Consider the following 27,993-nt stretch of genomic DNA (forward strand, 5'->3'; position numbering starts at 1 on the left):
TTTCTTTAAACAATTGGTGCAGTTTTTCCTTGGTCTGCTGTTAGAAGAATCACTATTTTTTTAATGTCCATAGTAACTGCTCAAGATTTTCTTAGGGAAACAACAGGATATTTTTTCACTTTTGGAAAAGAGAACATTTCAAATGGGCTTATATGGAAACAGTGTAGAACTGTTAAAACTTGGTGTGGTACACCATGCAATTTAAAGTCTGCATGCAATTACTTATATTCTAGGACATTTAGAAAGGTAACAGAATCCATCTTCAATTGTTGTTAAACCATGAAAACTGTAAAAAACCCAATCCCCTCCGTGTTAAGCCTTGTTTTACATAATTCAGTAAAATCAAAACAGATACACCTGTTTTTTAATAGATTGGACATAATTACATAAAAATTACTCCTTCAGTGGATGTAAAATTAAAGCTTTAAAAACTTTGACCTATCCAGCATATAGATAAGTTGGACAATATGATATAAACTTGATATACTAGACTGGTGAAAAGATGAAATACAGATTATATCAAGAGCTAATAGGAGAGAGAGGGATCCAGTTTCAGCTGCTACAGTGTGTTGTCAGTACAACTGATTCTTTAATTGTTGTCTTGTCTTCCATTTTTTAAATGGTGTTTGAAGTATTAAAAAAGGTCAGAGTCAGCTAGATAAACCTAACCCATGTTGAAAAACTTAACCTTGCCGTGATATTAATGCTGTGCACTGACGAAAAGAAAATTTGTGTTTCAGCGTAATCTCTTATCAGACGTTACCAAGGAACATGCCGAGCCATCGCCCTCAAGCCTTACCCCGCTACCCAGAGGGCTACAGAACACTGCCAAGGAACAGCAAGACACGTCCAGAGAGCCTCTGCAGCGTGGCACCCTCGGCCTACGACAGGGCCATGGGACCTGTCAGCGCCGAGGAGAAGCGGAGGTCGATGCGCGACGACACGATGTGGCAGCTCTACGAGTGGCAGCAGCGCCAGTTCTACAACAAGCAGACGACTCTGACTAGGCACAGTACCATAAGTAGCCCGAAAACTATGATTAACATTTCCGATCAGACCATGCATTCAATTCCCACCTCACCCTCTCACGGTTCCATCGCTGGTTTCCAGGGGTATTCCCCACAGCGGACCTACCGGTCGGAAGTGTCGTCGCCGGTGCAAAGGGGAGATGTGACCATTGATCGCAGGCACAGGGCGCACCATACCAAGGTAAAAATACTTCATTTAATAGCTAAAAAAACTCATTTATGAGGATGTTTATTAAAAAGTATGTGGTTACTGTAAAACTCGTGTTGCATATATTTTATTATAATGACGTTTAAGCGGAATCGCTGTTTTCATGGAGAATGGTAGTAAAAAGGCATTTTTCTAATGTGCTGGGTGAAAACGTGCTGTGCTAATATTACTGTCCATGGTATTGACATTTCTCTAAAGAAAATAAAAAGGAGTCGATAGACAAATCATTCAGAATAGTTTGTATGTGTACGGAAGTCTTTCCCCTTTCTAACTCCAAGAGGACTCGAAATCCCAGGTTTCTTTCCATGTGCTGTTTTCTGTTCTTCAGCCACAAGTTTAGCTGCCTCGGGTTCCAGCAGAAGACAAAATATTGTTTCTTTTTATGTCTTTGAGTTGTTAAGGTGATCCCTAAAGATCGGAGTCTAAATACACACACCCTTAGTGCCTGACTAGTGTCAACTCTGCTGGTCTTCACCAGTGAGTGGGAGACATGGAGAATTGTAAACTTGGGTGCTGTATATGGCTCTGCTATAGTTGTCATGCTTGTGCTATCGTGGTTTTTAATAGATTGGAAATAATTACATAAAAATTACTCCTTCAGTTGATGTAAAATGCTCCTGAGCGTTTTTTCCCAAAACTTTATCTCGGTGTCTTTGTTTCTTGATGCAGGCTAAAAAAATCTGTAACTACATCTTAAAGCAATTTAAACAATTTAGAGTTGATTATTAAGTCTTGGGTTTCAAAGTTTTCAGGTCTCTGTCAACAAGGGAGGCATTTTGTTTTGACATCCTTTGTGTCTCAACTGCTTTGAAAATTTAGTAATCAGTGCCTCTCACAGGTGTGACAAATATCACCATGTCAGTGCAGCAGAGCATGTGCTTACTTGTTCTTTCAGCCATGTTTTGCTTCCTGATATCTTTTCCTTCTCAAACACTTCATGCTAGTATTTCATTGCATATTTAGTATCTTTTACGCAATACTAATGTTTCCCTTCGGTTTTTCAAGCTGTTTGGTTTGTATTTCATTAGTTACACAACCAACTTTTGCTGTTAGCTTAAAAACACAGACCTGTTTTGAAGATTGGGTGATTAGGAGACTGGTCATTTGAAATCAGTAGGGTTAAATTAAAGATTTAGACCCCATCTTCATAGAGATCTTAGGCTTTTCAATGGCTTGCAATGGGAGGTGAAAACTAAAATTGTTGTTTGCACAGACTATCAGTCAGGCAACATTAATTAAATAAATGATGAAAGTTGGGGTATTTCTAAAATTTAGAGGTAGACTGCTTGAGTGTCCTACATAGTAGATCAGCAGGGAGCATGACTGGCACAAATCATAGCAAATTTTCATGAGTGTGAAGTTGGCTTGAATTTTTTTTTTTTAGCAATTAAAAGTTTTTGAGTCTTTAGAAATAACTTTGGATCATACTGTGCTATTTTGTTTTTTGTACAGCATGTCTTTGTACCTGACAGAAGGTCGATGCCAGCAGGTCTGAGTTTACAGCCTGTTACTCCTCAGAGCCTCCAAGGCAAAACAGTGAGTTGGTTTTTTTATTTTGTGCATCAAGGGCTTTTAAGAACAATTCTTTAAATAGGAAGAAATCTTATTGTATTCAAAGCTTGCATTAAATGTAGCCTTTATTTTAATTATCAGAGATTTTTATAGCAAGTAAAGAAATAATCTGTGGTTCCACTGAATGCTGAGAATATCATGTAACTGCTGAGTCAAGATTTTCTTTGAGAAATACAGATTTATTATATTTTAATCATTGTTGATACATTACTGAACTTCCTGGGAGAGGGTAGAATACATCACAGAACACTTATTTCTCCATTAATTATTTAGGAAAACCTAGAAGTAAAGTTCGGCTTTTTTTGCAAATCTGAAAGATACTAAAACTGTGTTTTGTATAATTGGCCTTTCTGACATCTCCCATTTTAGTGTGGTAGAGCTGAAATTCTCACTGAAGGTATTTCATCAAAGTAATATTGGTGAATACAGTTCGCCTTCCTTACTGAAACATGACTCAGCCCAAATCTAAGATATCGTCCTCAGTTTATATATTTGCTTTACCAGTTTTTACCTCCATTCCATAATCTTTCTCTGTCCATGTGAAATTACTGATTTCAAGAATTATGAATTAAGTATACGGATTTTATTTTTTGAATCGCACTGTGGGCAGCAACTCGCAGTCAATCCTTCCACTGCTTCAGTCCCTGTTTCTTGCACTTCCCAGCACGAATCTCTGGCACCTTCAGGAATTTGTGGGTTGGCCTTGGGCAGCTGCTGCCTTAGAGACGTTTCTTTGGGTTCAGGGCCCCCTCTGCTCTCCTCAGCTCTGCTGGAGCTGGGCTGATGAGGGGAGTAAGGGACAAGAAGGTCCAAGCTTCTGCCTGTGGAAACCAGAAATCCTGCCCCCACAGCATGAATGTTGCAGGAGCCAGAGGAGGGAACCCGTAGGTAGCTCTGAAGAAAATTTTGTGTTGTGGTTGTTGCCAGAGTCCCAAGAGCTGTATCAAATGCTGTATCACATTGCAGCTGATGCATTTGCAGCATCATCAAACATGTTTGCAGTGTTAGGAATGTCTAGAGACGAGTAGGAATTACGGTTTGATGGGCTCCTCTTTGGAAAAAGGTTTACTTGCAAACATTGGATTTAAGTGCCATTAAATATTTTATTCCTAATGCACTAAAACTGGGCTTTTGCAGAACATACTGAGAGGAGTTTTGACCTTGAAAAAGTGGATCAATGTTTCTTTTGCTTGAAGATGCTACTTTCAGTTCTCATATTCCTAAAAATAAGATGTCTTGTGCTTTGAATTGATGTTAATTTTCAGACTGAAAGCACTGTCACTTATTTTTGGAGAGAGCTTGAAAATGCCTTGTATAGCAGTCTAGATTCTTACATTTACTCTCTGAAATTAAATATTTTAAATCCAGGTATTGAAAGAGTACTGTAAGAAGAAAAACTGCCGTTAGACAACTTGGGTTTGGTGTTGGTTTTCCCTCAAAGCAAATGGTTTTGTCACCTGAAGCTATGTGGAAATCCCTTGCTCCCTCTTGTGGGCTACTCTTGCCCCAGCTCACAACGGTGCCAGTGCCATGCTTATTCTCAGGGATGTTTCCTCTTTATTCTAAGAAACTGGTATTCGTTTTTCAGTGTTTCAATATGTGGTTCTCTGGAGCTTTTTTCTTTACTTCTTTGCTTTGGGGAAATTCTGTGACTTTGGGAGGCAGCAAGCTGGGGTTTAGGAGGTTTTTGTGTTTGGGTTTTATTTAACTCGCAGAACTTGTGAGAAAGTCAAAATGCTGGGTGAATATTTAACCTCTTGTAAGATTGACTTCTGGAGAAGTGTAAGAAACAGAAGCAAAAACAAACATAACAAAAAATACTCGTTAAGTGGTTTGTTTTCTTTGATCTGTGTGGAATTACCTGACAAATACCCATTTGAGTGTGACTTTATTTCCATAATAAATATAATCTTAGGGTTTAAACGCTGGTCCTCATCACTTCCCAAGCAATGACTAAGCTTTATTGTACAGCTTAGTCATAAAGCAATAAAATAACTGATAGCCTCAGACCTGTGAAAGGTGTGATGGAAAATTATTTTTTTCATACTCATTCAATTTTATTTTGTGAAAGGTGATGGTTTCTGAGGCAGTTCAGTTAAGATGGATTTTTCATTATTTTACTCTCAATTTTGACACATACATTTGAAGAATCATTTTAAAAACTAAACTTTCTCGAGGGCATGTTTTGATTCTTTCACCAAGCTCAAATGGCTGTCCATGTACAGATAATGATATCCTTAGAGCTAGAATTATCTCCCCCTCCTCTTAAGCCAGTATCATCAATTTGATGTGCACGTCAGAGGAAGTGTGAGGACTGCACAGACTTTGTCCTGCAAAATTCTCCCTTATTTTTGTCCTTTATACAGAACATTTTACTCTTACAGCATTTGCAGTATCAAATTGTTTTGAGCAGTTAAAAGTTAACCTTTCATTATATATTTTAAAGTGGTCGGTTTTGGGGGAGGGGGGGTGGAAATGGTGTTTCTTCTGTCGTATCACTGTAGAAAGTTTTTTTTTTTTTTTTGTAAGAAAGATACTCAGAAGCCTTATTTTATTTAAGTGTTGTTTGGGATACCAATTAACCTTTTTTCTACTCTTTGGCTTCTCACACTGCACTCCTTCAGCCAGAGGAGCTCACGCTGCTGCTAATAAAGCTGAGACGGCAGCAAGCTGAACTGAGTAGTATCCGGGAACACACACTAGCACAGCTCATGCAACTAAAACTTGAGGCCAGCAGCCCAAAGGTCAGCTATAAAGCAATGTGTGTCATGTACCATTCTCACTAACCTGTAGTCATCCATTAATCAAAAGTTTGCTTTGTACTTTTGTCGGTGAAAAATTTTTCTGACTGTCGTGCGAGTAGAATAGAGTAACTTTGGTTCTTTGTGTATGTGATGTTCTGCTATTAACCCTTTGAGGTTTTACTTCGGGGATTTTCCAAATGAGCCAAGTTCAAAATTGCAGGGGGATATTTTAAAATACGTTGTAGTTAAAGGTTTTTTAATCTATTGATATCACCAAAAAAAATCGGGAGTGATATATCGTGAGATGAATTTATTATTTATACTGCCTCGTATCAGATATCTTCTTATTCATAATATGTCTGCGAACAGCAGGACTTGCTTAAAACACAGATTTATCAAAGGGTTTATAGTTGTCTGTGTAGTGGGCATTTATATGAGCTTACTATATTTTGATGTAAATAGAAAATGTGATATAGTGCTTCATAGCCTAATTTGTGGTAAACTTCCATCACTTCTGTTTCGGGATCGAGACTTGTAACAGTTCACCAAAAAAAGCAGTTTAAAAACATTATTATATTTCTGCATAAAACAGATCACTGTCTAGTTTACATCTTTTAAAGCTCTTTTCATGCATTCTGCACCTTCTGTCCCTTTCCTTTTGCCCTCTGACTGCTGCCTACTAGAATGAGATTCTTTCACATCACCTTCAAAGGAATGCTATATATTTGGATCACCAGGTGGGATTTGCAATTTTCTTGTGCGTTTGAGTTTCTTAATGCTTTTTACCTGCTCCTATCAAAGCTGGAAATATTTGGGGAGAAGGATTTTCAGTGCTTTTTATGAAGTTGGAGGATGCCCATAGCATGGAATATCTCAATCAGTAACGAATCTGAAATGTTATAAGGCAAAAAACCCCCCCTCAATTTAAAATTTGTCAGAATACAGCAGCAACTTACCAATTAATTTTTCTGTTCTTCATTTCTTTCTTACAATAACACTAACTGTAGTGTTTTACCTTCTTTAACCAAAGTCATAATTTATTTCCAAGCTCATATGACACACATGCAACTTATAGAAAAAATTATACTTCTGAAAATTTCTGTTTTCCAAATTAAGGAGAGTTAGATGTTTCTGCGGGACATTAAATTAAAGAGAGAAAATGTTTTAATGTTTTAATCAGATCATAACATGGCTCATTTTCTCATATTTTTCTCAGTTAATTCTTGAAGATTTATGTAAGAATAAGATTTTACTTCTTTACAGTTTCTCATAACTTACAAAGTAAGGATACAATTATATCTTCACTAACATAATTGGTTGCCAAGTGAAGAACTGTGATATCACAAGCCTCTCTTTATGGCTTTGTTGCATGATCAAATGAGATTTCAGTACATGTGAGAAGTTTTTAAATGGCATTTCTTTTTGCTAACATTTATAAAAGACAGTCATAAGTGCTTAGAGGAAAAAGAAGCAGCTAGGTGACCATTGGTTAAAAATGTAAAAATCGCTGTGGCTTTTTCTTTTTCTAATAATCTGTCTTTGAATGAAACTTTTGAGCCTTACACTTAAAACCAGCTGTTAGAACATTTATATCCTACATGTTCCTCTAATGGGATTTCAGTGAGTTATTAAAAGCCCCACCTGTACACAGAGACATACACACTCTCACGTGGACTTGGCTCACCCAGTGACTTTATTTTCCTACTATCTCTTGAAAACAAGGTGTGAATGTTGAGCAATTTAATTTGATTGCAACAGATTTCTAAACACCTCTGTCTTGCTTCACTTAAGGGGTTGCAGGAGGTCCAAAACAGTAGGGGAAAACTGCTTGCTATATTAGACCAAAATATTTCATCTGACTCAAATATTTCCAGTTTATAATGATTTGGAATAAGGGGGTTGATTCTGTCTTCAATGTAATTTGTTGCCAAGAAAGGATAACAGTCAATGTGAAGTGTAAAACCCTGTACCATGCTGTTACCTGATTAGCCAAGCTTGTGAGTATAATGGGCAGGATTAAATGGAGGGAATTGCCTTTGTGCAACATGCAAAGTGGTAAAAATTATTTTCCTTTTACTCGTATCAGATAAAATTTAGAAATTTGGTGTGGTAAACATTAATTTAAGGAAATGTCTACATCTTATAGTTATGCCGTAATTACCCATACCAGAGATGCAAGGAATCACTGCACTTCTTAACACAAGAAATCATTATCGAGTCTAAAATATATTACCTTAAACACAAAATCATGGAAGAGCAGGTTGGAATACTTGTCCCAGTTTCTGATCAGTTTTTTTTTTTTCTCTCGTTTTATAATACTGTCATCTACCTGTAGCAAATTAATCTCCCTGAGAGTCTTTTTACTTTGTGTATCACTACTTCTAGGGTGGTATCACATTTATATCTTTTCATTACTTTGTCCAATGTCAATTTTCCTTTATGTTGGAAAGAAAAAAAAAACCAAAAAAATCGAAAGGCCTTTCCTCCTTGTCAGCTGCATCTTTAACCAGTATGCATAATCACTTTCCCTCTTTGAATTTTAAGTGTCCACTGTAATTAGATTAGGTATTTTTACTTGTATTTGATCTCTGAAAATAGTGTCAAAACCTGCTTTGCCTAAAACATATGGTGGGACTCCAGTTATCTTCAACTCTCACTTTCTTGGTCACAAAGATAGTAAGTGTGTACTGAGGTTACACAGGTGAATTTTCAGGCACACTCAAGTTCATGTGTAGGGAGGGTTACTTTTATATTGTTGCAGTAAGTTGTTGTCTGCTGGTTAGGTGGTTTTCTTATCAAAAATCAAGCATATTCCATCACCTTTTTGAAATCATGCTTCGTTTTTGTGCTGCTGTTTCCTTTGGAGATGCTTCGAAATTCTCATGTTACACTTTCTGATGTTTTGGTATTACGCTTTCAGAATTTTTGTTGTTGTTGTTGGAGTTCAGAGATGGAAGAAAGAAAAAAGATGAAAGAGACTGGCACACATATATCCAACCATATGATTTCTTTGATGTCTTATGGCCAAAAGAATGATTGTCCAGCACACTTTTCTTTTGAAACCACTCTGCTGGCTCAGGGTTTGTAGAGAGTTGGGAGAGGGATTCATCTGCTGTTTAGGAAGCAGTTCTGTGGACATAGCTAGCAACCTCAGGCAAACAATGATGATTTGTTTGCCACTGTGGGATGTTATGAGCACATATTAGCGAATTTTAAAGGATCACTTACTGTGTATTATTAAATCCAAGCCTGCCATCTCCATAATTTATTTGTACCCAGTAATTACAATAACATTAATGAAAAGCAGGAACATAAGGGTGTTTTTCTTTTTTTTAAAATACAGGCTAGACACGCTTTTTTCTCCTTTGTAAATAAAACCTTGGCAGGAGGTCCCACTTGAATCTTTCTGTTATTATCAAGAATTCCAGCACACCAGTCTTTTAGTAAGCTTCTGAATGTTATGTTGATAGTAAAACTTTTCTTGGGCTGAAAAGCCCTTTTCCACTGAGCTCATGCAATCTGTGTAAAACTCTCCATGCATGCTGTCTGATTGATCTCAGCATTTCCCACAAAGGTTTGTCACAGTAGAAATTTTACTAAATTTCATTTCAATTAGCCTTTTTTTTCCCTCCAATTTTTTGAAATAGCTATTCATGTAAATAGTTCAGGTGTTAAGTAGTTAAAATAATTCTGCTGGTACTTTCATTTTTAGTTTCCTTCAGTTTTCAAAGGGTGCTTAAAAAATAAACAGAACTTGAACAAGAAGTTGTCAAATAAAGGAGTCAAGGTCCCACAGCCAACATCCTTACTGTCTTGGTCATTTGCTTCTGTTTTCTCCTCTTCAGCACCTTCTTTCTGACATGCTGAAGGTGGTTCTGGGAAAAGGCAGTAAATTAAGGAAGGCTGGAACAGTACAAGCAGGTTTGGATAGAATTGACAGATAATCCTCTATTACATCTGGTATCTTGTGTTTCAGCCTAAAATTTTATGTCCTATGTTAGCAGCATATAGGATACTACTCTTACATGTATTTTTCATCTGGAAAAGGTACAGTGGCTGACACAGCCACCACTGTTCTTTTTACTGCCTTTTTTTTTTTTTAATTTTCACTCCCCAGAGGAAGAAGGGAGGCTCAAGGACAGGGACTCTCTAGGGTGAAAAAAAGACTGCATGGAGGCAGAATTGCTGTAAAAAGAAGACAGGAAGGAAAACTGCTTTTTCCTTCCTTTTTTTTTTTTTGGGCAGAGTATTAAATAACGGAGGAAAGGTGGGAGAAAAGCTTGGTCAGGTCCTATTACCACTGTGCTGGTAGGCAGCCACTGTTCCAGCTGATCGCTGCCACCAGAGCAGCACATCCTGAAATGTCATCTGGGTAGGGTGTTACCAAACACAGAAGAGAATTCAGGAAAAGGAAGGAAGAGAAAAGTTGTCAATAGTTCGGCTTGACAGTTGAAAACACAAAATACCCACTGAGATGTTCACTCATAAATAAAGTAGCTGTTCATATAGTTCCTTTGTCAAGGAGGTGGGGTTTTATTGTTTCCAGCTGGAAAATGCTTTTATGTAGTACATCAGTAGAGAAAAAAGCAAAGATCAAGCATCACTTCTGGGGAGAAAAGAGTTATTCACTAGAAGTAGAAAATTATAAATCCAAGGCTGGTGGATTTTATTTGGATTTATTGCTGCGTTGCTGTGTGACACTGGTTTGCTTATGGAAATCTATTAATTCCAATTTTTGTGACTTCTTTAATTGGAGAGACTCTATGAGTATAATAATATTACATGTAGGAGCTAAAATCTGTCCTTTGTTGTACAATAATAATATTCTTTTTTTCTGAAATGAATGAGAATGAAGGCTTGCTTCTGTTACGAACAAGCAATTATTTTACCTTGAGCTATTTATTCAGTGTGAATAGTGTCCAACTTCAATTTGAGAGCAGACTTATGATAATGCTTGAAGAACACAACATAGGTATTCTCTTCACCTTAATTTAGAGCATGGGACTTGCCATTGTGTCCCATTTAACTGATTTACTTTTCCAGTTCTTGAGCACACCCTGCCTCTGTGTGCACTACCTTTTGTTTATTGGAAGATTTGAGATGCTCCCTCAAGGTCTGAATTTCTCCCTAGTTGATTGTCAGTATTTTTTGGAAACATTATTTCCTAAAGGGGAAAAACACTTGCTGTATTTGACTGCTACAAAGGCTCTTTGGTTGGCACTACTTCACCCATTACCTGGTTTTTGTTTTTGTTCCACAGGGGCTTAGGGAACTGCAGCATTTCTACATATAAGTGGCCTTTGCAAATAGTGTTAGATAAGAATAGTTAAGCACAAATGGTAGTAAAGGTATTGGAAGAAGTGCTATAAATCATAGCTGGATCTGTGTGGAGGACAAAACATTACTTCAAAATGTCCTTTGAGCAAATCCACTTTGCTTATTTTCTAATCTGGATGTCAACAATCTTTGAACAGTTCAACAGAAATTAATTCTGGCCTTGGCTGTTATTGATCAGAAAGGAAAAATTTGAAATATTGTAAAAAACTATTAGCTAAAGAGTATGAAGCTGTTGAAATCCTCCTAATAAAAATGCATCCAAACTCGTATCTCCTAATAAAATATCTGAGCCTCAGAGTAATTTTTCTTTTACAGTTATTTAAGTTGGCTGTAGTTTGATTGCTCGACTTTGGACCCTATTGTTAATCTTACTGTTGAGATCTCTTTTGAGATCACCTGTTGCACCCAATCTCTGGACAAAATTTTAATGTAAGGGGAGAACAACTTCTTAGGTCAGTTCTAGTTTTCTGTTTATGTGTGCTGTTGATGATGGAGCAAATGGTAGGGGTTGCTTGTTTAGTGTTTTTCCTGCCTTGAACAAACAGAGCATCATAAGCTTGCCTTCTTAAGGTATTCTACATTGGCTGATTAACTCATCAACTGATCAGACTTTACTGTGTATAAAAAACAACAACAACAACAAAAAGGTCCTCTATCTATGACAAGAAAGTATGTTTCCTGTGAGGAGGAAAAACCCCTACTTCTCCAAGCGTACAAGTTAGGTTTTTTCTCTAAATAAATAGGAGCAAGAAGTTCCAAAAGGCATTAAAAACTCATTCTGTGGCATTTCAGTCTGTGAAACAAAACCTTGCTTTCTAATTTCATGGGGAGTGTGTATATATACACATACAGAGTGAAGGATCATAAATATTCCTTCACACACTTCCTGTGTAACCAACCATACTCGAAACAGGTATTCCTAGAGTTTCCAGCAGGTCCTAAAGTTTCCAACAAAAATAGGATTATGCATTAAGTGACTTTTGAGTTTCTTTTGGAGAAGAAAACCACCTGTTCTCATAATTTCTCCCTTACTGTTAGGAAAACCTCCTTTCTAAACCCATACTATTTTCCGTTGCACACTTTTCTGAAATCCTAAATGTATGCAATGTGCAATAAAGCATCTGGTTTTGACATTTGTACCCATATCAAAAATACTAATCACTATAGAAACTGTCTGACCAGTTCTGAAATGGTTTCACACCTGTATATGGGGGTGGATAAATGCAACAAGCAGTGGTTCAAAGTCCCTAAGGATATAAATCAGTGCACTATATAAAGGCATTTTTTGATACATGAACATGAGCCTGAACCTCACTTCAATATTCACAGGCTGGGGATGCTTATATCTTTTTAATGTACATTGAGTTATTAAATCTATAATTTAAAAGGTTTTTGATAAAGGTTTGAGTGTTCCTATTGCAAAATCTGATAATACTTTTCATTTCAATATCGTGCGAAGCCAAACTTATCTTCAGCATTTTTATTTTTAAAAAGGGACAGCCTTGGTGAATAAATATTGCATTGATTCTGATCATTTCTGTGGTTTTGATGTATTTGTTTGATATTATTAAACTTTCCAGATGTTGATATTACTGAATGATGGAATATATAAAAAGCATGGGTTAAAATGTAATCTGCTGCATTATTAGAAAAAAATTAAAGTAGAGGCTATATTTTACAGTGTCGTCTTTCAAATCTAGCCATGCTGTAAACTGATGTTTGCTGTATGCTCCTCCTGATTTGAAATAGATGAAAGAGAATGAACCTTTAATCACCATGGTTCACACTATGATTGAGAACTCGGCGCTAAGACCGCAACTGTACCAGCAAGTAAGGTCTTGGATAGTGAATGAAATTTGCTTTATCATCTGCGAAAATTTTCCTTAGTGACAGTTTTGGTTGTTCCTCAGATTTATTCATGACATTGGTGTTTCTCTTCTTTGCTTTGGAAAACCACGAGTCATCCATGCTTTATACAATGCTGCAATATTGTTAGCATGGCTTCTGCTGCGTTTTTGTTGTTTAGTATTAAATGTACACTTTTGAACAACTTTTTTCTGTCTAGACGATTTAATTAGTTGATGCTTTATGCAGGTGTCCAGTAAATTCATAAACCTTCCAATAAGCTTCCAACATTTGTCTTAGCATGATTCTCTGCAATTAGTGTTCAAAGGTGCTTCTTTCTTTTTGACCACTACAAAAGCATGTGAGTGGTGTTTACCTGGTCATCTCTGGCAATTTTGTTTTTGTTCTAGGAGGTGGATTTACAAGTTTTTGTTTGCACCTACCAAGCCTTTAGCCACTGAAGAAAGGAAGGATCAAAATTACTTTGATCTGGGGACTGTAAATCCAAAAGGCAGTGTCTGTTCATAAAGTCACAGCAGACTTAACTGTGCACACTTACTGAGTAACTAGTGATGGTTGTAAATGGTAAGATGGAAGAAGAACCAGAAATGTGAATGGAAATATTGTCTGTGAGTTGAGACCTGCATTAACTTATGAGCATGGCCAATCCATATCTGTTGGCACTGCAGTGTCTTAGGGATGCTGGGGCTTAACTGAATAGTTCCTGTCTCATCAGGGGATGTTTAAGAAGTTTCTTGCCTCAAATACAACTGTTTTTCTTACAAGGGATATCTGACCAATTGCATTGCATTTACATTTATGCTCTTGTGAGCCAAAAATGCATATAAAGATTGTGTAACTTGAAGAAAAGGACATGTTCTGCCACCTAAAACAGTCACTTATTAGTGATTGAGGTTTTGCCACGTTTCTAAAAATTTCCGCAGCTTAACCGCATGTTTCATTTTTTTAAAAAATCAACTCCACATTATAAATTTGTTTCTGATCCAGAAAAGTTGCAAAAAAAAAAAAGCTCAGCTTTCCAGAGGAAGCTGGGTTGTGAGTGACTGATTTCATTGTCGTCCAAGTTGTGCTTCTGTGTGCAAAACGGGATCTTTAACATGGAAGCTGAAGGAACTGCTTGGAGAGGAATGGGAGAAGTAAGGTGCCCTCAAGCCCTAGATTAAATTTTGGAGTTTCTGTTGTATTATTCTAAAGAAGCCTAGGGGTTGCAGTTTTTTTTAAGTGGATCAGTTTTCTCTGATAGAGTATGTAAGACAAGTCGACATACGTATAATGAACAGAGCTGGTTTAGATGTGTCAGGGTAAACTGGCTCAGGGTTCTAATATTAATATAGACATGTTTGAGGTGTAGCTGTGCCTGGGCTAATGTGCTCAGGTATTTAGGGATACCAGTAAATTTCCAAGTGCTGCCCTGAGGAAACTGTGCTGCACAGCACTGCCTTCACCTTATCAGCACAGCAGCTGCTTTGTCTTTGACACTGAATAAACACCTTTTTTGATGTTCTTGTCAAAGAAACACTGACTAACAGGTCGTGAAGACTGAATAACCTGTTGTCACTAGAGATGTGGTCTCTTCAGATCAGAGTGTTTGCAGCCTTGTGTGGAAAGAACCCACATGTTGCCTAAACTGTGGAGTGGCAAGATCTTTTGCTTTCATAGATGAAGTTTCCTATATGAGATACTGCATTAACTTACTTCCAGGAGAGGATAAAAAACACACTCAAAATTTCACTGCCTAAATAGTCTTCTGAACTTCTGTAATGCAAAACTAACCTGTTTAAAATTCTGACAACTTATTTAAAGTCTAAACAGACATACAGATTTTTTTATTAAAATAAAATAAATTGGTTTAGCATTCATCTTTCCTGCTGCAGTTTTAACAAGTTGTTAAACAATTGGGAGAAGCCTCTGTGCAAGTGACTGAAACCTGTTCTGTTGTCAAGATGATAAACTAGTTTCTGATGACTGTAACCATTCCTGCTGATAAAAAAAAGGATCTTTATTTGCTTCAGTTTGTTCAGTTTTATGACTGAGCTTATTTAGAATTAAGCAAAGGAAAGCAAGAAAAGCTTGTACTTAACTAAAAACTTAAAATGTCTTGCTTCCTGTTTGTTTGTAATGATTAATGGTTCTTTAGTAAAATAGTAAAAATATCTACTATTTCAGATGTGTTATTTATAAGGCATTTTTGTTTGTGATTTGTTAGATCTTCACAGTTATTAAAATCACTTTGACTTACATCAGTCTGCTCTACAGACTGTACTGCAAATTCACAAGTACAAGCCAGGAAGATGATTCCATATGTACAGACAAGAAAAAAAAGACACTTTTTACAGACTGGACCCATTTCTACCTTGTTTGGTTTTATTTCTAATAATAGGTGAGGAGTGTTAATCTTGTTTTCTAAAGTAGCATGGGCTAATTTAAAAAAGTAAAATTTTCCTCAATTATTCTTATATGTGTGAGTTCCCTAAAGGGAGAAAAATTAAAATGTTGAGTGCAACAAGCTAACATCCAGGTCTTTCCATGGATAATTGTTCCTAATACATTAAAACCAGAGAAAAGTAACCTGTGATTTTTTTGCTCCTATAAGGATGGGGAGGTGTTGTTTATGGAATATTATTATTGTTATCACAGCTACATACATTTAAACTATTACCCTTGTTAGATTTTGAGATTTGTAGGCAAAAATATTTTTCAGGTTTTGTTATGAACAGACGATCGTGTTTGAGCTAAAAATCTTCTTTTTCCAATTTGAAAATGTTATATGACAACATTATTCAAAATTAGAGGAGAACCTTGCTTACTGGGGGCTAAATGCTCATTTGCCTTGCTTCTATTTGCCCTTGCTACTTCTGGTAGCAAGAAGTATTTTAATAAGAAAAAAAAAAAAGCTCCTCTTGGAAGTCTTCACTTTAATTTAAAAAATGCCCCAGATTGTCTGTTTTAATTTCCTAAGTGCAGTATCTTGTAGAGCTGTTTAGTGTGGTTTTGGGGTGTGAAATTTCCTGCCATATATTTATTGAATCAAAACAATTAGTGGAATCTGAAAATAGCTCATAAGGTAATGAAATAACACTGTCACTGAAATGTTTTTAATATTGACAACTTAAATAGGTTTAACCCCTCATGTCTGAAGCACATGATTTATCCACTCCTGTGATTCATCTGGTGTTGGTGTTTGATGGAGATGGGGACTGTACAGTGGGACTGTACAGTTTAAAACAAATTGTTTCTAACGTTAAGATGAAGGTTCAATTAAGGTCACGTCACTTTTTCATATGCAAGGTCCACATTTGGCCAAACTCTGCATGAGCAGTTTACCTCCTAAAAATGGTAAATTCTATTTGTAGGTGTCAGGGTGCTGCTCCCTAATGTTTGGGAGCTGTGCAGTGAGTTTCCCTGTGTTGAGAGGAATGGACTTTGGTGTGGTTTAAGCAGGCAAATGTCGAGAGAAAGCCAAGTCAGCAGCAAGTCACGTCGCTGGTTCAGTAGGTGGCACTCTTGCTCTGAAATTACTGTCCCGGTACGGGATTTGTAGGAGAGATTTGGCGAAGAAGAGGCGTTTGTGGAACGTGACAGAAAGTACATTTTGATAACTTGGTCATTGGAGCTCTTATAATGCGTTTTCCAGGGTTATGAGGTTGTTAACCTCGCTTGAGATGTGTAATTGCGTTTTGTCTGCTGTGGTTCCTCCTGTAATTCCAGTAGGATGTGATAGCATTCTGCACTTTTTACCTTGAGTGGATTTATTGATGCGCTGTGAAAAGTGAAGCTGCTGTTCTGTCAGAGATGGATTAAGTTATTCATATTATTTTGGGAGTTTTTTACCCTAGGTCCATGTAAAATGTTGCAGTACAAATGTTGAAATGAAGTGGCTCTCCAGCAGTGCCTGTTGTGGGGAACTGGTACTGCTGACAAAAGCAAGAAGTTGGCAGCAATTTTAAAAGTGTCATAGGATTTTAATAAGAAGAATTAGCACGTGTACAGTGTTCTTTGGAAATGTGCTTTTGTTTTCTGACTACTTAAGATACATCCCTTTCAGGAGGTACACAGGGATAAGGATGCTGAATTGGCAAACTGTTTTAAACTCAGTTATAATTAAGGTTGAAATGCCAAAAAAAATAAATGTCTCTCTTTTTAAAGAAAGTATAAAAATACTGACTCGAAAAAACAGTATTACATTTTTCCAACCTGACCACATAAAATGCTGAGCAGTGACTTGGGAAGCTGTATTTATCTAATAGGGGATAATCTTTCTTTTGTGAAAATCTTTCTGTTGTGAAATATAACTAGGTTTTCTCTGTAAGTTAAAGACATTTGGCCATGTTTATGAGTTTTATTTGAATATTTCCATTCCTCATTTTTCTCTCATTGTGATTTAAATCGACAGTAAAACAACAAAACTCTACCATAGTAGGAGTTTGAATAGATATCTTAATTTGTGTGACATTCATGAGGTGCAAAAGTGCTGTGGCTTTTTTCATAGTCCAACATTCATTTTCATAAAATGTCCATTTCAAAGAAAGTTATTGTGTGGTTTTAATACACTATACATACTTTTAAATTGTCGCCAGGTGCATTTGCATGAGGTATGTGGACATAATATCTTGAAATGAAACACTTTAGTGTGTTGAAGATTTATTTTATGTTTGGAATGCTTGTCTCATTAACCCTTCCCTAGTCCTTTTATTTATAAGTGTCCCCTAACATGGACTTGTGTTATTATAGTCTTTCTTGTACTGTTAACTCATTATGACCTAATTATGACAGACACATGGAAGGAAAGCATCTATGCTGGGACTCAGTGTTTTTAATTAAATTGATATGAAGGTTGATAGTGTTATGTCCATGCTTGCTGTATAGGACATTAAGTAGTTACTGTGTGTGACAGTCCATTCTAAAATGGGGAGCTACCTTTTTTTCTTGTAGAATGTTTTAAAATCTCGTTACTTGTCAGTAACAGACTTGAAAGAGTTCCAAACTTCATGTGAGGAGCTGTATGAAAGTAATTTGAGGATACCTTGCATCCTAACTGGCAGGAGAAGGCAAGTTTGCCTAAGTCCAAAGATAAAATAGAAGACCTTCTATTTATGGCATTTCTGGTAATACTCTTGTTGGATGGGAGAGAATCCTTATGAAACAGTAGTCAGAAGGTATTCATTGGCACTTAGTTTGCATAACTATAACAAGATATTTTACATATATGTTGTAAACTTGGGTCATTCTGTTCTAGTTTCATAGTCACATCAGAATATGCTCCTTGTGGAAACACCTGACCTTAGTAGGCCTAGAATGATTAATTCCAAGTAGAATGAGCCCCTGTATTTAGAATTCACATAACAAAATTTAAATGATGATGTATAACTGTGCCTAGGTTTACTCTGGCAGTTTCATCTTCCCACATTATCCATGTTTCTTTGAGGTAGCTGTACACTTTAAAACTCCAGTTTGCATTAGAAATGTAGCCTGTTAAGTTAATGCAACTTTCTACTGATAGTCTGCTTGACATTCCATTTACTTACCTTCATTAATATATATTGGCTAAAAATATATTGTTCAATGTGGTATGTTTGACTTTTAAGCAAAAGCTGATTTCTGTGTTAAAACTCTTAAGCTGAACAGTTGTTTCATTTTCATAGTCCAATTAAGTTGTTTTATGGCAATATTATTCTTCCTTATAGTTAACACAAGAAGAATGTAGGGGTACACTATACAAATATAGAACTGAAGAGCTGGATATTGATGTAAGTCATTTGTGTTTCTTCTTCCTTGGAATTGCTGGTATTTGTCTCTTTATTTTGATAACAATTTCCCCCTTGGCTTCTGTGTTTGAAACTCATTTCATATAGGTGATTGTCAACAGAATTCGCCTTGTTAATTTGAGGGACATGAGACTCTTTTTGTAATAAGCTTCTAACTGCAGGAAATATTACATTGTAGGCTGAAATTTCAAGTATTACAGCTATTCAAAGGTGAATATCTTGTAGAAAGGAATTAATTAGCAGTGAAAAACTGTAGTAGTAGTTCAGTTATAAGCACAAGAGAGGTAATTTCTCTGGAATTGTGATGGAAACACCAAAACTGAAATTTGGCACAGGTAGTTACCATTCAGAGTATTGGGTTGTTAGTTACTAAAGAAAAGGAGACTGGTATAAAATTGGTGGTGAAAAATACACACGTAGTCATACTCTATATGCGTATATAGATGCACATCTAGTCATTCTTGCACAGTGCAACTAAGAGTAGACATAATGATCTAAGAGATGTTATTTTAAGAGTAAAAAAGAAAAGGCAAAGTAGCACAAACTGAACCTAAAAGGTTGTTCAGATAGAAAAATAAACTTTTAAATTGGTTAGAGTGCACTGAACAGTTACTTGCTCAAAGTGGAGCTGGAGTGGAACAGTTTTAGTCATAGCCAAGCCTCGATGGGAGCTAAATCAGAGAAGGATATGGGTAGTACTAGTATGGAAACTTTGGGAAACTATCACCTGAAAAACCATGGGACAGACTGTGAACATATACAATAGTCTTTATAATACTAAACAATATGTAAATTAAAGTGGTATTTAATACCTGTTATTAAGTTGTAAAGATTTAGCTGTAGAATCATAAATTGCATGTTTTGAGCTGTGCTGTTTCTTAAGTTATAATAACACTTATTTCATAGTTACTTGAGAGGGTTTCTTAAGTAATTTGAAAATGTGAGACTGATGCCTTCATGATTTTAGAATTCATATTTTGTTTTAATAACACTTATATGGATTCATGTAATGATTCAGTCAAGTTACATTTTGATTACTGAAGACGTAAATAACAAAATTCTAATTGTGATAATTTTGTGTTCTACACTAGGCTAAGCTTAGCCGTTTATGTGAACAGGATAAAGTTGTGCAAGCACTGGAGGAGAAGCTTCAACAGCTACACAAGGAGAAAGTAGGACAATTGTATTTATTACCTAAAGTGGATGTTATTTTACATGCTTATTATCAGAACGTTGATAACTGAAATAAAACGAAAATCAGCCCAATGATGCAGAACATTAAAAATAATTCTTTTTATTACAATAGTACACGCTTGAGCAAGCTTTGCTATCAGCAAGTCAGGAGATAGAAATGAATGCAGATAATCCCGCAGCCATACAAAATGTAGTCTTACAGAGAGATGACTTGCAGAACGGACTCCTTAGCACTTGTCGAGAAGTATCACGAGCTACTGCAGTAAGTAACACCTTCCAAGTGTGAAATGATTACGTTCATGTCCTTAATTGGGTTGTCTGTGCTTAGTTTTTATCGCATTCCAGCAAAAATCAGTTGTCTTTTACTCGTCTGTGTTTTTGCCAAAGGCAGATGGAAAGTGATCTTTTCCCTGCATTCATTGAGTAGTCTTTTTTTTTTTCCTTGCTTTTTTTTTTTTTTGGATGGTAATTTTTTTTATTGGTGTGGTAATTATCTTTATAATATGAAAATTTGATGAAGTAAATAATGCAAATAAATTATTTCGTGTAGTGGCAAACAGACTTTATTCAAGCAGATAGGTGACTTATTTTAAGCAAAAGCAGCTGCTGGATGAAAAGAAGAAAAGATTATACTGTCATGGTCTCTCTTAATAGTGGACCGTTGTATTTAAAAGATTTTTCAAGCTATGCACTTTCAAAAACTTTAAAGAAAAAAAAAGAAAGGAAGGAGAATGCTGTCTGCTGTCCTTTTCCACTTTGTGATGGTTTCTACACTGAAATGACAGGGCAAAGAGTCATTTTTCTCTACTGAGAAAAGTAGAGAAATATCCAATAAGATATATCAGTGTCAGATTCCAGTGGTGAGCTGTGGTGAAACTGATACTATGTAGAGGCTGAAATATTGGTTTTAATCTGAATGTTAAACTGTCTTTTAAAAGGAATTGGTTGGACAAGGAGAAGGGAACCAGGGGAAAGGAAATCCTCAAGATACACTTTCCCTCATTAACTTTTTAATTTATGCTAAATTGAGTAAATTGCTGGATGTAGGCTGCAAAAGTGAGATGGTAAAGCTGACCTCAAAGAATAATTTTTTTTTTTATTTTTTTTTATTCCACCTTTTCCTTCTGGTGATTGTAGTTTCACTCACGTAAAACAGCGGTGTATTAGTAGGCCTGGGGCACTCACAGGCAGCTTTACAGGCAGGGTTGGATGACTTACATTTGTCCTGCATAATGCATTGCATATGCACACACATGCTGTGCACTCACACATGTGTATTCTGTGTGATAAAAGACACAAATTTGCATCCATTTTTGTGAGTTTTCTGCCTCAGTGGAGAGACAGCTTAAGACCCACATGCCTGCTGACTAGAAAGACCGTGTTCTGAAGAATTTCCCCTTGCTTATCCTTTTTGTTTGTGAAAGGACAAAATGCTGTTTGTTTGAGTTCCATTTAGTATCATTAGAAAATCAAAAAGCTGTTTAAACATCACATTCTCTAAATTACACCTTTATTTATTGCTGCTATTTATGCATTACTTCCTGAAGTCTCATGCCACTGGAAAAAGAAAAAAAAAAGTTGTTTGTTTGGGGTTTATTTGGATTTTTTTGTTAGTTTATTTTTTTGTAACTTAAATGTGCATCTGTAATTCTTTACTTTTGTACATACTTAGGAACTGGAAAGAGCTTGGAGAGAATATGATAAATTGGAGTATGATGTAACTGTAACAAGGAACCATATGCAGGAGCAACTTGATCGGCTTGGAGAAATTCAGGTGTGGCATAGATCTTAAAGTACACTTAATTCACTTGGATTTTCTACGAGTTTGTTTAAAAACTATATCAATTAAAAAAGGTGGACATGTGGTGCATTTACTTACAAACTGTAATTTATTTTTATACCTTGTAAGTTCTGAAGAAGTCTTCAGCTTTTCCTATCTTTTTGAACCTATAGCACTGGTTTTTCTGTGCTTCCTGAAGCTTCCTCTTTCAGTGATGTTCATCTCCACCTGTTTTGGGGTTGCAACTGATGGTTCCTTTTCTATTGTTGTACATAGGTCTCCTGTGCAGAGTTTGCTTGGATTTTCTTTGGAGACAGTCAATACTATTCAGTTCTTTAAGTGAAATTTTAACTAGCAGATTGCTGTCAAATTAACCAGTGCATTTTGAAATTAGTTAATCATACTTTTTATTCTGGGCAACATTTGCATGTTGCACTTTCATGGGAAAGGAGAGTGTGTCATTACTATATTTTATTTTCCTTCGTTGTGAAAGGATATGCAGTGTAGTCCAAAGAAAGAAAAAGGTTTTCCCTTTTTTTTTTTCCATTTGCAAGGTATTCTAATGTATTGCCCATATATGCTGTTTACTCACAGACCGAGTCAGCAGGGATACAGCGTGCTCAGATTCAGAAGGAACTGTGGAGAATTCAAGATGTCATGGAGGGTTTACTTAAACATAAACAGCAAAGAAGCTCTTCAGAGGCAGGTAAACTGATTATTTTTATCTCACAGGAAATGAAACTGGATCACATACATTTTTAAACTAAAGCTCCATCGTTGTTTTTGTATGTTTGAAAATGTTGTACAGTTACTGAGAAAAAAAGGAAGAGAAATCATTTGTTTTAATTTGATGCTTTTTGTAATTTGATAGCAACAGGTTGTAGTTCATATTTTAAAAGCTGTGTATTGAAAACATTTTTTCTCTTTGTTTTTCTACACCTTTCCCCCTTCCCTCTAACAGGCATCATGGTTTCAAGGACATTTTCATCCATTAAATATAAAAATGAGGTATGGTTTTAGCATATTTACTATTTTAGCATCACTGAATTTGTAATATAGCTATGACAAAAATAAACATCTTAAATATTTTAAGGATGGCTGAACTATGTATTCAGTATGTTTCTGTGAAAATACTGCTTTATGAACTAATTTTAAAAACTGATAGCTCCACTAGTAATTCTAACACTTTTCATTTGTTCTGTCTTTATATTCTCACTGGTGTGTTTCTCTTTTCCATTTCTCACCTTTTCCTCTCCTTAGGCTGTTACTGTAGAAATATAAACCCTGATTTACGGATTTGTTTTCTACCCACCACATTTCTCATGGGAAAAAATAGATTGCTTTATATGTCTATTCAAATATTGAGCCGGGTTCTCAGGTGGCCAGAGCACCCACAAGAAGAGCTGAAACTGTGGGAGCTCCAGAATGTTCAAATCCTCTGAAAATCTGGCTGGAAGTTACCGTTTTAAAGGGACATTGTCATGGTTATCTAAAGTGTATGCAAAATATATCTGGCTTACAGAACCTTCTAGAAGTCTAATTTATGTAAAAATCTTTTAAAAATATCATTAATTTAATTTTTTAAAGGATGATTTAGAGAGTTCTTGAGAGTTCATGTCCAACAGAAAGTGCAGGTGTTAGAATTTTTTTTTTTTTTTTAAACGTGACATTGTCCCTTTAATTCCAAAATTTATAGCTGGTGTAGCCATGGTAATATATTTTTCTTTTTAAGTTATAAATAATTGTAACAGGTGTGCACATCTAAATAAGGTGACTATTCTACAATCTTTAGGAAGAGGAAGTAGTCCCACCTCGTCCTCCACTCCCTCGGTCCTATGACTTTACAGAGCATCCTCCCATAATCCCCCCTCTGCCCAGTGATAGCAGCTCCTTGCTCTGTTATAGCAGGGGCCCAGTACATCTGACAGAAGAAAAGAAGATTTACCAAGTTCAAGGATATCAGAGAAATGGATCTTACTGTGTAAGTGGCTTAAACTGCCACGTTGTTCTTGAAGCATCCTCCTTCCTCTGCGCTGTCACAGTTTTTATTTACTCATCCAGCTACTTTTGTGTTATGGTTTTATTTTTGTGTTATGGTTCTACTTTTGTGTTATGGTTCTACTTTTGTTTACTTAGTTTTATTTACGACCCCATCGTTTGCTTTTCACATTTTCCTGTCATATATTCTGTGCATATATAAAATGTCTTAAGACTTAAATTTTTGCACCTGAGTACATTTCGGAAAATTAGATTCTTCTCCTCACTAGTTCTTAAAAAAACCCGTGGGCTCGGTTTTTGAAGCTCAGTTTATTTCAGGAAGATCATTAAAAAACCTCACAACTCTGCATTCTTATGGCAGTTTTTTCTTGTGATTTCTGAATGTCTGCAAATGTTACTCAAATTGATGACAAAGAAATACTTCTGTAATATGTCACTTGAACAATGGAACACTGTCTTAAAGTGAGAGCAGAGTCACCACAGAACAACTGGTTTGAGTCTTAAGACATGAATGCTTGTACAAAAATGCCTGTTTATTTACCTCATAACTTGATGTTCCTCAGGGTCCTGATTATAGGCTTTATAAGAGCGAACCGGAGTTAACTACAGTAGCAGAAGTAGATGAGTCTAATGGTGAAGAAAAAACAGAACAAATGTCAGAATCAGAATCTACTGCTAAAGGTTTGTCCCCGGGTGCGGTGTTTACAACCTTTCAGTTTTTTCACAAGGAATACAGAGCTTAACTGTGTTACAGAAGCTGCATCATGGTTTGGATCTTTGCAGCCTGTCCGTTTGCCAGTTTGATGAAACAGGTTCCACAATAAAATAATGATTTAATTATATGACGAGAAAGATTTCAGTCAATTACACCGCAGAAAAATCAAACATTACACTCACCAACAACCCTGAAATCCTTATTGACACCATGTCTAATCACATCACTCACATTCCCCACACACCATTCCCTTGAACAATTACCCATTTTATGTTCTTGCCCTTGAACAATTACTCAGTTTTTGAATCAAGCTCCCGATGTTATGTCGCTGGAACGTCCAAAAAGGCAGCACCACAGAATTTTCAGGCTCTCATAAGGCAGGGAAACAATGTCTTTTTCTTTTTTTTTAATCTTGTAATTGTTGAATTGCCTTCTGTCCTCTGATATAATAGGAATAATGATCATGACCTTGGAGTGTACAGACAATAAAGGTCTTTGCAATTGCTAAATGCTTTGGATTCTTCTCTTCATCTAGCTTCCATAAAAGCTACTAATTGCTTGGTAGAGTCTTTTACCAGGAAGTGCTTCTCAATTCTGTTTGTTAAAACACACAGAATAGTTTGTTAAAGGTGACTTCGGGAAAATGCTCAGCTTTAGCACCTCCCAAAAACCATATTAAGAAGTTTGAGAGAAAGTAACTAAATTTAGGGGGTTTCTTACTGTAAGGATTGATGTTTCCAGTGCCAGCAGGATCACTGCCTCTTGTTTTGGTAGTTTGATTCAGTGTTAACAGAGCAGGCTGGTGCAATGGTACCAGAATTTTACCAAGAGTTATGATCATACAAGGATATTGTTTTCATAAGAATGGTAAATGGAGGCTTCTAAAACTAAGGTTAGCATAGTTTGGGTATAAACAATGTGAGTGGCCCTATGACATAATTTAAGCTTGCACTTACCAGACAATTAGTCAGTTCAGATTCACTGTGGTGTTTGCTGAGATATAACATTAAGATAAATATTAAATTTCTATTAACTTGGTGGAAAAAAATGCAAGGTTTAGCCTGAGATTTGCTAATCATCAACCACTTAAATTAAGGAGCTTGCCTTTCTAAAAACGTGCCTAGGTTTTATTGTCCTGTGATGTACCACATTACTCATAGTAATTTATGACAGGAGATAAAGTAATGATCAAGATAAAATAACAAAGCCTACACTGACCATGTGAAGAAACCCAATACTTTTTGAACACCTCAATCTGCTTTCTATCTTAAAGACAGAAATAATGTTATTATGTCCATTTGTAGAAAAACAGGCAGGGAAAGCAATAATACAAATTCCTCTAATATAAATAATATTTAGGGGTGGGGGACAGAATAGCTGCAGTGAGAGGCTTTCTATATTCTTAAACTCACTTCATTCTGTTCTTTATCTTATCTGTGTTTTATCATTCAGTGCACACACTTGAGCATATGAATTTTCTAACAGATATTTCTTGTTCTGGGCATTTACTCACAATAACAGTCCACTTGCAGTAGGAAAAAAATCTAACCATTTCTGATTGTTTGTCTGTTTTTAGAGTGTATATGCCTTTACAGCTATATGCTGTTTCAACAAACATTTTTATGCCTTTCTATCTTAGCAGTTTTTAAACTGAAAAGGAAACAAACTCAAAGGCAACCCATCTTCTGCATTTTTTCTTTCTTGCTGTTTTAAGAAGTCGTACCTAAATGATGTAGTTGCTTTTTGAGAGTGGTTCTAAAAACTAATACATTTCAGAGGAAATTTAAAAATGTTGTTCTAGCTCATTGTGCACATTGCTGTACTAAACAATTCTCATGTCAGTCTTCCCTCTCTTTTCAAACATCAGCAAATAAGGAAAAATGTCTTAATGGGACTATGTAAAGTAATCCTTACATCTGTCTGAGACCAGAGAAGTATTTATGGCCTGTGTAGTACATAAACATGACACAAAAAGAAAATTAACTTCTGCTATGTTTTATCCTTTTTATGTCTAAAGGAGACCCAAAGTGTTGCTTTGCAGTTTTTGTTTTGAGTGATGGATTTCACTCAAGGGCATTCAGATACCTCCAGAATATTTTGTAGGCCTATCAAACAGTTTGGAGAAAGAGATGAGCCTTCACTGAATCAATATATCCTCTAAAATCTGTGAAACCTCAGGAAAAGCAAGTAGAAATAATTTGATCGTTAAAGAAGTCATACCTAGTTTTTCAGGCAAAATCATCAAGGAAACAATATTTTTCATATTTTTATTTCCTGCATGTATAAAGAAGCAAAAAGGAAGAGTTACTTAATTAAACCTGTATATTTTGTAAGTTTTAACGTACTTCAGTTTTCCACCAGCCTAATTACATTTTGACAGGGCTTCTCTAGGTAGCAAAACTAATGGTGAAGATGGTTAGGAGAAGCTGAATGCAGCAGGCATCAGGACACAGAACACAGTTCTGTCTCACCAGCTGACCATGCTCAGAGCTCACCAGCTGATCTCATGCACATACAGACATGAGCACGTGTGTGCACACACACAAGTGAGCCCACCCAGGAGCTGCTGGACTTATGGCATCTTCATTTAACTCTTGGTACCTCTGGCCTCTCCAGTTTCCACATCATCCTAGACCTGAGTCTCTTGGGTAGCTGGCTCCCACACCGTGTGTTCTGCTTGCCATCTACTCTGGCCTTAGGTTTTTTAGGATCTCACAGACAAAAGCTTCACCCTGCTGGTGGGTCCAGACATAAGAGTGCCCGCCCCCAGAACCAGAGTCTTTCCCATTTTTGGCTCCCAGACCTCTGATCTTCTGTAGCTGTCTCCTACTCACAAGCTCACCTGGCTTGAAGATCCCTGGCATGTCTCATATGTGGAAGGGAAAGCATACCCACATAGAAAATGGAAAATACTTCACAGAATAAAATCTAATAAGAAGATAGGACACTATGCAGTGCTAAAGCATGGGCCTTGACCATGCAAGCACCATGACAAGCACCCTTTTATTCCCCTTATGCAAAGCTGACCCCTTTTTTATTCCTCTCCCTTATTCCATGCCTGTTCTTTCTCAACCGCCTTGCCCCCTCCCTTTCACAGCCTTTCTTTCTTCCCAGGTAAGCAACCCACACATAATTACCTTTTGTCTTTGGTCCCACTTTTGACTAAATTCTGTATTTGGATGCTTTGCAATCTTGTAAGCCTGGCCTTAAGTGACAGCACTGGTAGAGTTACCTGGGCATCTTGCTGGCCTTGCAAACTCTGCTCCATAAAAAGTCCCAGTGTGGCTGTCCATGAGCTGGGAAGCTCGGCCATCTTCCCTGGAATTCTCCCTGAGCCATCTGTGAAGTTGCACAGAGGGCTGTCTAATATTTATCTCTTTCTCACTGTTATTTTTATGACCAGCAGTCTCTTGTACCACATGCAGTTGTTCCCCATGTTTTGTTCCATTCGTGCAACCTCAGGCCAGGGGCTGTTTTTCCTTAAAACACACATAGTTGAGGCATTAAGATCCTTGCTGTCTTTTGAGGAAGAGTTCCCAACATGTATTTCCTAGAAAACAAATCAACAGTTTCAGCAGTGTTTTGCACAACACTTAGTATATTTTGCTTTACTGTTTTGCAGGCTCACATTTTCCTGTGGGAGTTGTACCACCCAGAACCAAATCACCAACACCAGAGTCTTCAACAATAGCATCCTATGTCACTTTGAGGAAGAACAAGAAGATAGATCTAAGAACGGTACTTTAAAATTACTTTCCAGCATTGATGGACAGTGATGCGACCTTT

The 27,993-nt window shown here is 36.5% G+C and overlaps 1 protein-coding gene across 8 annotated transcripts in view; it reads left to right on the forward strand.

Moving 5' to 3' along the window:
* The window catches only part of PLEKHA5 (pleckstrin homology domain containing A5), a 166,396-nt gene that overhangs the window by 124,773 nt on the left and 13,630 nt on the right, over positions 1 to 27,993 (forward strand). For 4 of the 8 annotated variants that reach the window (XM_027654879.1, XM_027654902.1, XM_027654886.1 and 1 more), the window contains exons 9-22: positions 741 to 1,209; positions 2,689 to 2,772; positions 5,433 to 5,552; positions 6,236 to 6,289; positions 12,639 to 12,719; positions 18,440 to 18,502; positions 19,612 to 19,692; positions 19,827 to 19,976; positions 21,387 to 21,488; positions 22,089 to 22,200; positions 22,456 to 22,502; positions 23,287 to 23,475; positions 24,056 to 24,173; positions 27,830 to 27,945. In XM_027654879.1, coding sequence (XP_027510680.1) covers positions 741 to 1,209; positions 2,689 to 2,772; positions 5,433 to 5,552; positions 6,236 to 6,289; positions 12,639 to 12,719; positions 18,440 to 18,502; positions 19,612 to 19,692; positions 19,827 to 19,976; positions 21,387 to 21,488; positions 22,089 to 22,200; positions 22,456 to 22,502; positions 23,287 to 23,475; positions 24,056 to 24,173; positions 27,830 to 27,945 — 1,786 coding nt within the window. The remainder of the gene's footprint in view (positions 1 to 740; positions 1,210 to 2,688; positions 2,773 to 5,432; positions 5,553 to 6,235; positions 6,290 to 12,638; positions 12,720 to 18,439; positions 18,503 to 19,611; positions 19,693 to 19,826; positions 19,977 to 21,386; positions 21,489 to 22,088; positions 22,201 to 22,455; positions 22,503 to 23,286; positions 23,476 to 24,055; positions 24,174 to 27,829; positions 27,946 to 27,993) is intronic. The other 4 variants (XM_027654922.1, XM_027654913.1, XM_027654932.1 and 1 more) reach the window with 4 other exon arrangements.

The sequence above is a fragment of the Corapipo altera genome, unplaced genomic scaffold, assembly GCF_003945725.1.
Source record: "Corapipo altera isolate COAL_440 unplaced genomic scaffold, ASM394572v1 1, whole genome shotgun sequence".
Taxonomy (NCBI): domain Eukaryota; kingdom Metazoa; phylum Chordata; class Aves; order Passeriformes; family Pipridae; genus Corapipo; species Corapipo altera.